At 35.2% G+C, this 14,301-nt stretch overlaps 1 protein-coding gene across 1 annotated transcript in view; it reads left to right on the forward strand.

Moving 5' to 3' along the window:
* Nucleotides 1–14,301, forward strand: part of TTN (titin) — a 246,273-nt gene that overhangs the window by 100,287 nt on the left and 131,685 nt on the right. The window contains 24 exon segments of the mRNA XM_009333163.1: nt 456–533; nt 1,417–1,491; nt 1,657–1,731; nt 1,982–2,065; nt 2,323–2,385; nt 2,701–2,778; nt 3,013–3,090; nt 4,053–4,231; nt 4,429–4,588; nt 6,653–6,736; nt 6,936–7,271; nt 9,197–9,274; nt 9,480–9,554; nt 9,768–9,851; nt 10,060–10,146; nt 10,687–10,767; nt 10,966–11,061; nt 11,280–11,363; nt 12,275–12,396; nt 12,529–12,658; nt 13,017–13,094; nt 13,313–13,396; nt 13,622–13,705; nt 13,932–14,267. Of these exon segments, the coding sequence (XP_009331438.1) occupies nt 456–533; nt 1,417–1,491; nt 1,657–1,731; nt 1,982–2,065; nt 2,323–2,385; nt 2,701–2,778; nt 3,013–3,090; nt 4,053–4,231; nt 4,429–4,588; nt 6,653–6,736; nt 6,936–7,271; nt 9,197–9,274; nt 9,480–9,554; nt 9,768–9,851; nt 10,060–10,146; nt 10,687–10,767; nt 10,966–11,061; nt 11,280–11,363; nt 12,275–12,396; nt 12,529–12,658; nt 13,017–13,094; nt 13,313–13,396; nt 13,622–13,705; nt 13,932–14,267 (2,709 nt within the window).

A 14,301-nucleotide genomic window follows, 5' to 3' on the forward strand; every position in this document is an offset into this window, starting at 1 on the left:
CCCCCCCAACTTCAGCTACTGTGATGAGGAAGTTTGGGGAGCTGAGGCATTCTGATGGACTGATAGGTGACCGGTGAAGGATATTTGAGAGATACAACAGCACACGATAGGGTACACGGGGCATGGACAAAACACGTTATTTAGAGCAAATCATACAGATGTGTGTGCACAGCACTTTCTGTATTGTATGCATATCTGTCATTGTCATATAGAACTTGTAAGAATTGGTCTTCATCTTCTCCATCCATCAATCCTACACGGGGCATGGACAAAACACGTTATTTAGAGCAAATCATACAGATGTGTGTGCACAGCACTTTCTGTATTGTATGCATATCTGTCATTGTCATATAGAACTTGTAAGAATTGGTCTTCATCTTCTCCGTCCATCCCTCCCTCCCCCCCTCCCTCCCTCCCTCCCCCAAAAATCCTAAAATTAGTAATTTTCTTTAAAGAACCAACAGTTGAAGAATGGGCTGGAGAAGAAATGGAGGAAGTGTCTATTTCCATTCAGAGAGAAGAGATTTCTGAAGGTACGACCATGATTCAGGAATATTAGGCCAAAGCAAAAAGTAATTTTTGTTTTGTACCAAAAATAGTGCAGATTAGTATCTACTCTATTCATAAAGAAAAATTTACTACTATATAAATATGTTTCATATCTTATAAACTTTAATGCTAACAATGTCTACAATTTCTATTACTTGTTTTTGAAAAGTGTGGTGGTTAATCCTGTTTTGATACAGTGAAAATAATGAGGTATCTCTTGGATGTTGAGAACTATCAGCCCTTCTTTTTTTTTTAAAAAAAGTTCTCTGTTGGAAGTTCCTCTTCCACTATGTTGCCTGAATGAAGTAATGGTCCTTCAGAATATCATGGTGCACTCTGGTTGCTCAGATAATTTCATCATAAAATGACTAAATTGTTTCCACCTGTAAGTTTATTGGTGGTAACATAAAGTTGTGAAGGATGGTAACATACACTGATTGACTCAATTTCCGTTACAAGTGGTACTGTAGAAAGTATTTTCAAGGGATGGCTTATGTCAAGGAATTTTCTCGGTATTTGGGAGAGAGGCTTTCTCCAAGTAAACAAATTCCCACATTAGTGAACTAGTGGACAGAGGAATGGAAAGTGCTGATCTAGTACTTTGAATGCTGAACATTTTCAAATTCCACAGAAATAAAAGATGAGAGCTCAATCTCAGTTCCATTTAAGTTGCTTGGTGTTTTTCCATTGGCTTCAGAGGGAGCAGGATGGTTTGAATGTAGATTTTGTAATACCAGAGGTGCCTGTTAGTAAAGCACACTGCTTATTCTTGTCTTACAAATATTTTGTTGCTTACCAGGGCCATAAAGACAGTAATAGATGTCAAATACTTAAACTCAAGTATTTTTTTATTTTACTCTTTTTAAGTGACTGAAGAAGAGTCTTATTACATAGAGGAGAGGGTAACTGTTCCTAAAAGAGTGGAAGCCCCACCCACTAAAGGTATACATTATTTTCATTACAAAATATTGGTTGTTTCGTCATTCTGAGTGTTATGTTGTCACTGTATGTCTATCTCCATTTGTGGTTTTTTGTATTAAGGAAATGTGTGCATGTTATAATGATACTACTCCTCTTTGTAAGACCATGTATTGTAATCTTTTTAAGTGCCTGAGAAGCATAGGAGAGTTGTCCCTGAACCAAAAGTTCCAGCTGCCCCTAAGGAAGCTCCAGGAGTTAAAGGTATAAACCGCTTCCTCATGTGGGTGATGTATCTTCAAGGGGATCATGTGTTACTGTCTTGTTTGTACATGTTGATGTGGGTAGTGTCTGCTTCCAGTGATGAATGGTTGTCTCATATTCCATCTTGTACTATGAAAAGTATTGTTTGTGTTAACTCAGTAAAACACACTTTGATGTAGTAGACAATTACAAATATTACACCTTAATATTCTTTCTCATCTTCCTTCTCATCTTACTCATTTTCCCAAAGTTCCTGAAGTTCATAAGAAAGCAGTTCCTAAAGAGAAAGTACCTATCCCTGTGCCTAAAAAAATGGAGGCTACACCGGCAAGAGGTATATCAGTGGTTTGTTCCTGTTGCAAAAAAAGCTTTTTTTGCTGCATTCGGTCTTTAACATATATGCATGTTGATAAAAAATATATCTCATATATCAAATTTCTTCAGCGTTAAACATGTAGTTATGTCTGTTTGTCTACAATGTGGCCTGTGACCTGTGTCATCTTGATGAGATTTATGTATTCTTTTGTCTTTTATCTTATGCCTGTTGGTGAAATGAATCAAATTTTCTAAAGTTGCACAATCTTTTTTAAGAACCTACAGAAGAATGGGAGCCCACTCTTGAGATAGAAGTTGAAGAACATCCACCAACCAAAGGTAAACAAACTGAGAATATTATTATCATGGAGATCTTTTTGTTTGGCCTTGCAGTATTTGTGTTTAGGCATTTTACTTAAATAAATTTTTGTTTGTTAGTATCTGTAACCTCTGTCTGGATCTCCCCTTTCTTTTGACTATTTATTAATCTTTGCGCTATGGCTGTAAAGTACACTCTTCTGCAGTGTCTCGTTGTTGTTACTGAAGTTTACTTAGCATTTTCTTTTTAAAAAAATCAGACTAAGTAGAAAAAACTTACATATGTCTGCATTTCAAATATTGCAATTAAATATTCTTACACTTATTATTTTTAAGTGACTGAAGTGCACAGGAAAATTATCACAGAAGAAAAAGTTGCAGTTGCTAAAAAAGAGGAGGGTCCACCAAAAAGAGGTATATAATTTTTCAGAGCTACACAAGAGAAGTCTTGTTTCAGAATACTGATTTGTATTTATAATGTCTAATTGTCTAACACAAGCTGTAATATTCAATGCTTGCTGTCTTTTTTTTAATTTGACTTGAAGAAGTGTCAAGTCGCTGCAAATGTGTTTTGTCATCTGATTATGTTCATAAACTGTGACTAATTCAAATTCTTTTAAAATAATTCTTTTTTTAAAAAAATGCCAGCAGTGCCCAAGAAGCCTGTTCCAGAAGAGAAAGTACCTGTTCCAATTTCACGGAAAGTGGCAGCTCCAGCAGCTAAAGGTATACAAGTTCTTTTGAAAGTAGAGAAGGCTTCTAAATGCCAGATGTCCGTGTGTGTCATACTCACCATCTGCCTGACTAATCAAATCCCAGTCTCTCCTGACTTGATTATAAATGAAAAGGACCTTTGTCTTCTCCCCTGCAAAAGAATGTAGAAGGTGACAGGGAACAGTCACACACCTGCATTCCTTGCATTTTCTAGCTACTGTTTGACTTCATTGATCACTCTGGCTGCTTAAGAGCTTTGGAAAGATGAGTGAAGACATTTACTCAATGAAGAAGTTAAATTAATACAAACACATTTATAAAAACACTATCAATGTTTTATAACATTGTCAATATTCAGTGAAGGGTTTCAAACTTACAAATATGTCCTCTGTTTCTGTGATTTTCTTGTGTTTGAAAAGTGATTATGTTATGTATTCTGTATGTGTGGTGTTCTGTGGTTTAATTACATTTCTGAAGAGCCTAGAGGCAAACTATTTACATCTTACTTTCATCTCAGTCATCCCATCTTACTTCATGATCTATGAACATGCTGTTTGCTTTTTCATGTGTTTTGGTCTATATATCTATTATTCAATATTCTATGTATTATTTTAGTAGATATTATTTTAATATTTAATTATATTTCTGCTCTTACTAAAATTGCACGGTGTTTCAAAGTGTCTAATTTATCTAACGAATTTATTCCTGGAACACCCCAAACTAGTATTCTTCAAAATACTTAATGCATATCTAGCTACTATGCATTAAAGCTTCAGCCGGTCATTTTCTCTGTTAATTTAAATGTCTTTATGTTTGTATGTCTGGTGTGATTGTTATGTTTATTATAAGTATCTTCGCTATGTAAATATATACTACTCCCCCATAATTGTTTGTCCATAGTTCTTTCGTATGGGCTTCGGAAAGTGTGTGATTTCTTTTAGAATTTGGTATTCTTACAATTACTATCTTTAAAGTGCCAGAAGCACCAAAGAAAATTGCCAGAGAAGAAAGAGTATCCATTGCGGTTCCAAAAAGAAAAGTGTCTCCACCACCAGAAGGTACTCCTGCCCATGGATTAATCTACGAACAGAGTGTCCTTATGCAATACCACCAGAGCTTCAAGCCTGCTGGTCTGGCACCTTTCTTGAAGTTCTAATGTTAGAATCATAGAATCATTTAGGTTGGAAAACACCCTTAAGATCATCGAGTCCAACCATAAACCTAACACTACTATGTTACACCATAGTCCCAAGGGAACCTTAACAGAGTCTTTGAGAAACAATAGAGACATATTTTTCCTAATTACTCTGGGAGTGGGAGATGTTAGGAAATAATAACTAGTTTTCTAAGAAACCCCAAATGGGATATTTATTATTGTACATGATATTGTACCAGAGAAAAATATTAATGCTAGACTCTGTCTTTGAAGTACCAACAGAAGAAGAACACTGGGCTATGTCAGAGGAAGTATCCATTTCTCTTCACACAGAAAAGGAGATTTCATACACAGGTATGAACGGACTAAAACAAACAAAAAAAGACAACAAAACACAATTTCATGTCCTGTGCAGGTCACCAGTTTATCCTGAAAGTGAAGCTTGTAGAATACTACAGGACAGTATTCCATTCTCACAAAAGCCTTAAATCTTTCCTCCTGGCTTACTGCTGTTGTCATAGTGGAAGCCCAACCATTTCACTAGGTCCTCCTTTGCAAATCTTGCCACCTGTCTGACCTTTGAGGGGAAACAGGGCAGCCTTTTCCTTCATTTATATTAACATGCTTTCCTCTTCTGAAAAGAAAGCCTGTCCTTTCCTGTTCTGTGACAGCAATTCCTCACTTAAATCTGAAGGTCAAAGAAAAACCCTTTACCTTTGCTGTTGCCTGCCTGGCTGAGACACTTGTCACAATCCCATATATTGGACCTGCCAGCTCAAGGGCTTTGAACAAAGTCCACAGCTTTGAAAGAAAATACATTGCTCTATCACTTTTGGAGGCAATCTATTGATTTGTGAAAAATGAGCCACAAGATGCCTCATACTTACTACTTTCAGATCTGCTGTTGTTGATAAACAGCATTATCATATTCATATCACGTAAGATTGATACAATCACATCAGTGTGAAGTTAAATAATCTATTTAGTCTCTCTATTGGACAACGATGGGAGGACAGGCAGATCATGAGTACTAAGAGGAGGATGGAAGAGGATCTTTGACTGGCTTTCTGTAAGGCAGGGGTAATATGCCGGCTGGTCTGGAAAACAAAGGGTCAAAGCAGAAGGACATTAAATGCAACAGTTCTCCCATGGGATATCAAATAGAGGTGTTGTAGCTAGGACAAAAGAATCCGAAGGAACCTGAGCTTCCTGGCAAAGGCAGTCATGCACAGTGTAAGTTTTGTTATCAAATCAAGCAAAGTTACCAGTTCCAACCAATTTTAGTTTAAGATTTCAAATGCAGATGTGGCTGGCACTTACAATTAAATACCAAGCAAGGCTCTGCCAGAAAATATTTAAAGAGCTGGTCAGTCTTCACACTGGCCCAAAAATAACACCCACTTAGCAAGCATCAAGACTTGTGGCAGCCACTCATCTATGCTCACTGTAGCTTGTCAGGAAGAAAGCATGTAGAAATTCTCAAATCTGTCACTGACAGAATGGATTCCATCTCTTAAAAAGATCAAAAAAGATCTCCAATCTGTTAAGAAAACACCTAAGTCATTCTATAATTTTGCAAATCTAGTAGTCTCCCAGATGTTAAAATGCTAGGGTAATTTTCTGTGAAGTTTCCAGTTATATTGGTCAAAAATTTCTCAAGACACCTGTCTCAGAAGACAAGAATCATGCACTGCTGTTCTGAAAAGCATAATGTGCTGCTTAAACGTAATGCGCATTCTTTCCTGAATAAATCTTAAAAACTGAACATATTCACACCTTAATCTTTTGGAAATTTTCCTGCTTTTATAGGAAATGGCTCCTTGCCATGCCTGAACAAACAAGCCACTTTGTAAAGCAATCGAAAGAAAAGGAAAAATACCTTCTTCATGGAGCAATTAAGTCTTTTGCCTTTAATTAGACCAGAGCTCTTATCCATTGTCAGTCACTCACAAACGTTTTCTCTATGTGGTCCCTCATCTTCATGTAGAGTTTCCTATGCAAATCTTTCGTTACCAGTGATTGAGGACTCTTGATCTAATACTGAGGTCGTGCAAAGTGTCACTGTTGTGGAGAGGAGCTGCCACACAGGACAGTGGGATTTAGTGATTTTGTAATTGGTTGAATTTGAATTTTGAGTTCTGCCCATTAGCAAGCTTAACTTCACTGCTGGCAGCAGTCGATGAAGCAGGAATCATATCAGTTGCTTATATCGGGATCTTGAAATGTTTGTTGTTACTTAATTGAATGGCAGCCTAATGGCTTCCATAATTACATGTCCAGTGTCAACAAGCACACTTGTCTTTTACATGTCAGCCATGTAACTGTAAGGTATCTTTTTGTGTTTCTTGCCAAGAATATTTTTGCTTTTAAACAACACTTTTAAAAATTCTTAAATGTAAATGTACTGTATCTTTTAAGTGCCTGATGTACCAGAGAGGGCTGCCATTGAAGAAAGAGTACCAATTTATCCTCCTAAAAAAATGGCAAGACCACCAGCCAAAGGTATACTGGATAAAGTATTGAAATATGGTATAAATTTTTTGTGTGTCTTGTGTGTTCTATGTACAGCAAATACTGATTTGTTTTCTATGGAATGTTCTTCCTTTGGTTTAATTCTTATTTGACAATGCCTTGTGATCCTTATTATTAGTAAGATCTATGTGCTAAATTTTAAGATTCTTTTAATTGATATCTTTTTAAGTACCTGAAGTACGCAAGACAGTTGTCCGAAAAGAAAAAGTGTATGTTGAAGTTCCTCAGTATGAAGAGGAAGAAGAGATTCCAAAATACAAAGAGGAAGAAGCCACCAGATATGAGAAGGAAGTAATCCATTACAAAGAGGAAGTCCACCATTATGAAGAAGTTAGTCACTATGAGGAGGAAGTTCCTCAGTACGAAGAAGTTCCTCAATATGAAGAGGAAGAAATCACCAGTTATGAAGAAGAAGCTGCTTATTATGAAGAGGAAGTTCCCAAATATGAGGATGAAGAGTCAGAACTTCCGCAGTATGAAGAGGAGGCTCCCCCACCAGTTAGAGGTATACTTTAATTTTAGGGTTTGTGTAAGAAAAAGTACTATCTTTTCATTCTGTTAATGTACCAAAGATTTGTTTTAATGTGTTCCAGTGTGCTTTACAGTGTGCCTTTTTTCAAGATGTTTAATGATTAATATATAGTGTAGAAAACGTGCAATGGCTGTATGTCTGCTCTTCACTACTAACTCTATAAATTTAAATGTTCCATGTCATACATGCTCATTCCTCTTTTGTATGAAGTCTGTATAACCCCCTAAGAAAATTTAACTGAGCTTTATTTCATCCTCGTCTGGGGTCCAATTGTGCTATCAGACTGTGCTTGAAATACTTAGAAATGTTTATGAGAATTCTGCAATCACAGACAAAAAAATACGTTCATCTAGAAAATAGGTAGGGTACTTGAAAATAAGTGATTTAGGAGCACAAGTCACATTGACTTCCTCCCAGAAATCTTTGAAAACCCTATAGTTGTTGTTTATTTATTTCTTGAAGGGAATAATGTATTTGCATGGAAAGCAAAGATATAAAAATTCTATTAAATTGCCATATTTAAAAACTCAGTTTTAGGTGTTTTCTTTAGGAATAATTTTTATGATACTGGTGTAAATTTTCAACGTTGTTAGTACAAGATGAACATACTATTCACTACTTAGAGAGGACAACTAAGTCACTCCAAGATCTTGGTAATAAAGCCTACATTGTAATACAAAGATACAGACTAAATATTCAATGTTCCAAAATTACATAATCATCTAAGAGTACTTAAATATGTATATTTTCCAGTTCTGATTCAAATCATTCCATAGTGTCTCTTCCCCAAAAAGAAGTTCAGAATTTCTTTTGACTGATTAATGAATGCCAAAACTATATTTAACATTTTTTGCACTAGAATTTTGAAATATCGATTAGCACATTTTTCCTAGTAAAGAAAAGGCCAGGCTGTACACTGCAAAAGCCAGGTTAATCCTGAACAGGAAGATTAGGGTTAGCTAAAATTTCCTTTGACTCTATCACAGTAGTTAAGTTTCATTCATATGTGCTCCAGACTTTCTTCAGTATGCTCAGAGCCGGTGAGATTACTCTCCTCTCATCATAAAACTCATATGGATATTTCTGGGTTTTGGAGTACAAAAAATGTTAAGATACATTTTAGTTGAAACTTTTACCTCACTGCAGTTAAAGGGAAAATCTGTTGATTTCCTTAGAGTCAGGATTTTATTTTTTTAATCTAAATAAACCACTCATAAACATTGACATTACCCAACAAATTGTAGTATAAACTCCTGGGTACTTATAATGTGTCCATAGTTCTGTGTTTGAAGTAAATCAATTGATGAACTTGATGTGCTTGCTTTTTACATGTAGAAAGCACTTGGAAATTTGAGGAAGAACATGTAATCAGCAATACATATTCAATACATATACAAAATTGGCTTATTGAACATGATTAGATACAACCTGTTACATGCCTGAGAAGCATTAGGATCATAGCTCTAGCAGAAAATAAGGTGAAATAGTAAAACTACTGAATATCTAATACAGCAATTAAATAGTTGTCTATTACAATGTTTGTAATAAACATTCAAAAACTGGAGGAAAAAATAAAATTGTATTTTTGCAAGTTTCCCCACCATGACACTTCTTAATCTTCTTTAATAGCTGGTTCTAAAAAGTCAAACTCTGTCTTAACTCAATCTTTTGATCAGCAAATAAGCTCTTGAAGTTAAAAATACTTTTATTGATGGCCTCAGTGGCTAAGCAGGGAGAATGGACATAATAGCAGTTAATATAACCTGTTTGTTATTTTAGTTTGTCTTAGTGATCAAACCATGTTAAATCATAGCTATATGTTTTGGGTATGTATTTGTGATGCTTGCTTGCACTTTACGTTCAAGTAAATACCTAAAACATTAATGGTATCTTTCAAGTGCCTGAGGTTCCCAAGAAGCCTGTTCCAGAGGAAAAAATACCTGTTCTGAAGAAAAAAGAAGCTCTTCCAGCAAAAGGTATATATTGTCTCTTTATTTTAACAGACACCCTCTGAATATGTAATACACAGTATTTTTCAGATGCCTTACTTGATCACGACTTCTTTCTGTTCTTTTTGGAGGGGCGTCTTCATATGAAATGTTTACGCTGCTGTCTTTTTTGTTTCACTTCTGTTTTGAATAGCTTGTGGGTTGTTTTTTAACCAAAATAATTTTTTTGAAGTGCCTGAGGTGCCGAAGAAACCTATACCTGAAAAGAAAGTCCAAGTGCCAAAGAAGGAAGCTCCCCCAGCTAAAGGTATATGAACTTGTAATTAGCTGTGATCAGAAAGGTCTTCTAGACTTCGTTTATCTTCTCACTTGTGTTAAACACTAGGACAGTAAAAGGCTTGTTGCTCTTAAGAACTGTGGTTCTTTGTGTTTGTGCTCAATTGTTTAGTGTCACTGGCTTTTTCATCATGGGGTTTTAGATTCTTATGCCACGCTCAATTTACAATAATATCTTACTAAGTTCCAGAAGTGCCGAAGAAACCTCTGCCAGAAGACAAGGTTCCTGTTCCTGTACCAAAAAAGAAGGAAGTTCCACCAGCCAAAGGTATATCAACTCTTGACTGAATGTGTTAAAAAAAATAATTTTAAAAATCGATCTTTCTTCACCTTTCCTCTTTAATGTAATGTAGAGTGAAGAGAGTTTTCTATTCTTGACAGTTCTTCTTTGTCTTTCCACTTTATTGATTCGTATCATTGTTCTTTACCTTATGGTTCAAAAATGAAATTCTTAAACTACAATAATATCTTTAAAGTGCCTGAAGTACTGAAGAAACCTGTGCCAGAAGAGAAAGTACTTGTCCCACTGCCTAAAAGAGTGGAAGAGCCTCCACCAGCCAAAGGTACACCAGTTTCTGGTTAAACTGTGTAATTCTAGTTTTGTTTCTTCAGCTTTAGAAGACTGCAAGTAACAATCTCATTCCTCGTCCTAGTGTCTTTGATACTGAACCACTCACTGACTTATGTTTGATCAGGACACTGTATTGTGGCCGTTTCTGTTAGTCATGGGTGCTATGCTTATTCTACACTTTGAAAATTTCTATGTTTGTGTCTTGTATTGTCTCTGTCTTCTGGATCTTAGATATCTAAATTATTTAGAATTATTTGCTGTTTCAAAAACAGATGCTCCAAAAGATAAGCAATGTACCTAAACAGCGGGACTTCCCCCTTAGCCTTACTACACCAATTTGTAATGCTGTAGTCTGTATGTTTGTAAGTTTACATCTGTGCATAAATCTGTGGATAAAATCAATGTTATCTTTCATACACAATTAAATTTTACCATATTGGTGTAGCTTTCTTAATATCAGTTACACAGTTACATTTTACTATGTTTTATGTTACATTGAATATTAATTTCTTAAACAAAAATGTCTTTGAAGTGCCTGAAGTGCCCAAGAAAGTTCCAGAAAAGAAAGTACCTGTCCCTGTACCTAAAAAGCCAGAACCCCCACCAACCAAAGGTATCTCTTCTTATAACTGAACATGTGGATGATGCTTCTTATTGTTTCTGTATGTTTGTTATTAGAATTTAACTGAAGTATCGTAGCAGTTTGTGACAAATGTACTTGCTAATTCATACTCTTTAGCTTCTGTGTAAGTTGTCTCTCAGTTTCTGATGTTGTGTCTAAGTTTTCTACAATTAAATACTATCTTTGAAGTGCCAGAAATACCAAGACTTCCCCCTGAAGAGGTACCCATTTTTGTTCCTGAAGAAGAGGAGGAAGAGGAAGCTGTTCCAGAGATACCAGCAAAAGGTACATCATTCCTTCTTGAAAATTACCAGAGAGCTTTGTTTAGTTCATTAAAAGATCTTCATCTCTATTGATTGTTTTTAGCTGAATGTAAACCTTAATTATCCTTCTGAGGGGAGTTTTCTTCATCTTATTGGTCTTTGTGACTTTGTTCCGTGGTTTTAGTAGTTTTGATGCTCTAAAAGTAATTTAAAAATTCTTATCAAAACAATATCTTAAAGTGCCAGAGATGCCCAAGAGAGCTGTCCCAGAAGAAAAAGTACCTGTTGCAGTTCCTCAAGTGAAGAAAATTCCACCAGCTAAAGGTATATCATATTGTGGTGTATGTAGATAATTCTTCTCCCTTACATTTTCATATTTCAGTAGAACCTAATTTTAAAAATCAATTTATAGTCATGTAAAGTGAGATCCTTTGTTCTAGCACCCTGCTGCTTCCCTGTAGTGAGCAGTGCTAGGTCTCAGGCAGGGTTTGATTATCTATTTTGTTATTGACTTCAGTGTGCTGAGAATCAGGCCTTGAATGATCTGCTTGTTTTCCATTTTAAGTGATTGCTGTGAATGAAATAATTCATTGTGATATCATTATTCAGAACTAATGTTTAAATTAATTTAAATTTTGTTTAAACAAAATACCTGGAATAATATTTTATGGGCCTTTACCTGGAAATTCTTCAATTCAGGGAGATCATTCTGACATGTACCTTGACAGTATGCTAAAATCACAATCCTTTTAGCTAAACTTACATAAAAATAAAATCAAATCACAACTGACCATACAAATAACCAGAAGATATACCCTAAATGTGAAATTCAAAGTGGAGGCAGACTATTGCAGAGGCCACACTTTGGTGCTGAGCAAATTCTACCTCAGCAGCTGAGTTTTTCAGAAAAAAATTGAAAAGCAGACACTGGAAGTTCTTTATGTAAAAAATTAGATGCTAATAATCTTCTACAACCTCTCGTTTGTATCAGATCTTGCTAATATTTTCCATTGGTAATGATGTTGTGTAATTAACAATTGGGAAAAAGAGCTAATCCTCATATAATCCTTATAACCCAATTGCACATTGCTGCTTTCAGGGAGTGAAAAATAACTAATAGTTTCCCTTATTTTTATTACTATTGTTACTTTAAAGTTGGTGTTCTTGTATTTTATGTTATGAATTTTTCTTTGTGAAGTTGTGAAAGTAAAGTTCTTAAAATAATATCTTTAAAGTGCCTGAGGTGGTAAAGAAAGTTGTGCCTGAAGGAAAGGTTCCCATTTTTGTTCCTGAGGAAGAAGAAGAGGCAACTATTCCAGGGGAAACTATACCAGCAAAAGGTACTCAATCTTTTCTTGTAAGTTATGCATGAGATCTTTTGGGTTCATTAAAATTCATCTTTACTTCTTGTTCTAAGTTGTACATAAATCTTAATGATCTTTTTGGGGAGCTTGCGATCTTGTTTCATGTTTTTTCATGTTTTTAATGCTCTGAAAGTAATTTTAAAATATGTTTGCAAAATAATATCTTTAAAGAGCCAGAGATTCCTAAGAAACCTGTCCCAAAAGAAAAAATACCTGTACCCACTGCTGAGAAACTGGAGCTTCCTCCAGCAAAAGGTACATAAATTAATAGCTAGGAAAAAAAATGTGTTGTTATTCTCATTCAGTGTCTGTGTTTATTTTGTTTGGTTTGTTATTTATGTTAGTTTTTTGTCCCTGCTGTCTTTCTGTATTGATGTCTCAGAGTGCCTGTCAAATTCCTAGCAAAAAATAAGCTCTGAATTTATTTGACTTGTTCAAGAAGTCTGCCTGTGGATATAGTGTCTTTTGTTTTTATTTCCATTTCATCTTTAAAACATTTAAAATATATTCTGCAGATCAGTTCTTATTTCATTATGCCTGTTTGCATGTTTTCTGTTGTCTTTCTCATACTGCTGGCGGATCACATTCTTAAAATAAAATAATGTCTTTAAAGTGCCCGAGATGCCTAAGAAACCTGTTCCTGAAGAGAAAGAACCTGTTCCTAAAAAGGTGGCAGCTCCACCAGCCAAAGGTATTGCTGTTTGTAAATGTTGCTATCTTTAATAGATAACATTCTTCATACAAGTTGAGTTTAGCAAGGAACATTTTAGTATATGTGTCTTGTATTATATTTGTCACTATACTATTTGTTTGTTTGTAAGTTTCTGTTCTGCTGTTCATAAGCTACTGGGTTTGTGTCTATTTAAAAATTGTGCAAAAGAACACTGAAGTTAGGTCCTATCTTTAAAGTACCCAAGATGCCTAAGAAGGTTGCTCCTGAAGAGAAGGTACCTGTTGCCCCCCCTGAAAAAGTGGAGGTTCCGGCTGCAAAAGGTATATGTACTCCTGATTATAATTAATATTTATGCTAAAAATACTCTTGACCTTCTTCTTTCTAACTTTTTTGTTGTATGAGATTTCTGCTTGAATTTATGTTAAAACTCTTCATTATCAATGTTTGCATTGTAGAACCATAAAGCTCTGTTTCTTGTGCTTTTTTACTTATACTACTTTAAGGTGTTTTTTTAAAATTCCTAAAAGAAATCCCTGTCTTTAAAGTCCCTGAGGTGCGTAAAAGAGCTGTTGCAGAAGAGAAAGTGTCAGCTGTTGTGCCCAAACCCAAAGAACCAACACCAGCTAAAGGTACAGATAAATTTCTTCTTATTCCGCCCAAAGATTTGTTTTTCCGCCTCATTCCTAAAATCTTTTATAATATATATACTGTTTCAGAAGCATGTTCTTATATTTTAATGTAACTTATGCTTGTGGTTATCATGTACATTTTCTGTTCTATGTGGATCCTCTTGACTAACTGTAAAAAAAAAAATTAAATAATTGTAAGGTAGTAACAATAATACTGTTTCTAAAGTGCCCATAGTATCCAAGAAACTTGTCCGGAAAGAAAAAGTCCCTGCTCCTGCTCCTGTGGTGGAGGAGTATAAGTATGCATATGAAGAGTATGAGAAGTATGAGACATATGAAAGTATTGAAGAGTTTGAGAAGGTTCAGGAAACTGAAGAAATTGAGGCATATGAGGAACCTGAAGAACCTGAGAGATACAAAGAGATTCAGGAACAGGAATATGAAGAGGAGGCTGAAGAGAAAGAAGATGTCTATGAAAAGTATGAGTTTAAGGAGAAGGAAGAGATCTATGAGAAATATGAGGAGTTATATGAGGAGGCTTATGAAATCCAACCAGCTATAGGTACATCAAGTCATGATTTTTTTATTCTTACAGT

Source organism: Pygoscelis adeliae, unplaced genomic scaffold (genome assembly GCF_000699105.1).
Source record: "Pygoscelis adeliae isolate BGI_AS28 unplaced genomic scaffold, ASM69910v1 Scaffold160, whole genome shotgun sequence".
Taxonomy (NCBI): domain Eukaryota; kingdom Metazoa; phylum Chordata; class Aves; order Sphenisciformes; family Spheniscidae; genus Pygoscelis; species Pygoscelis adeliae.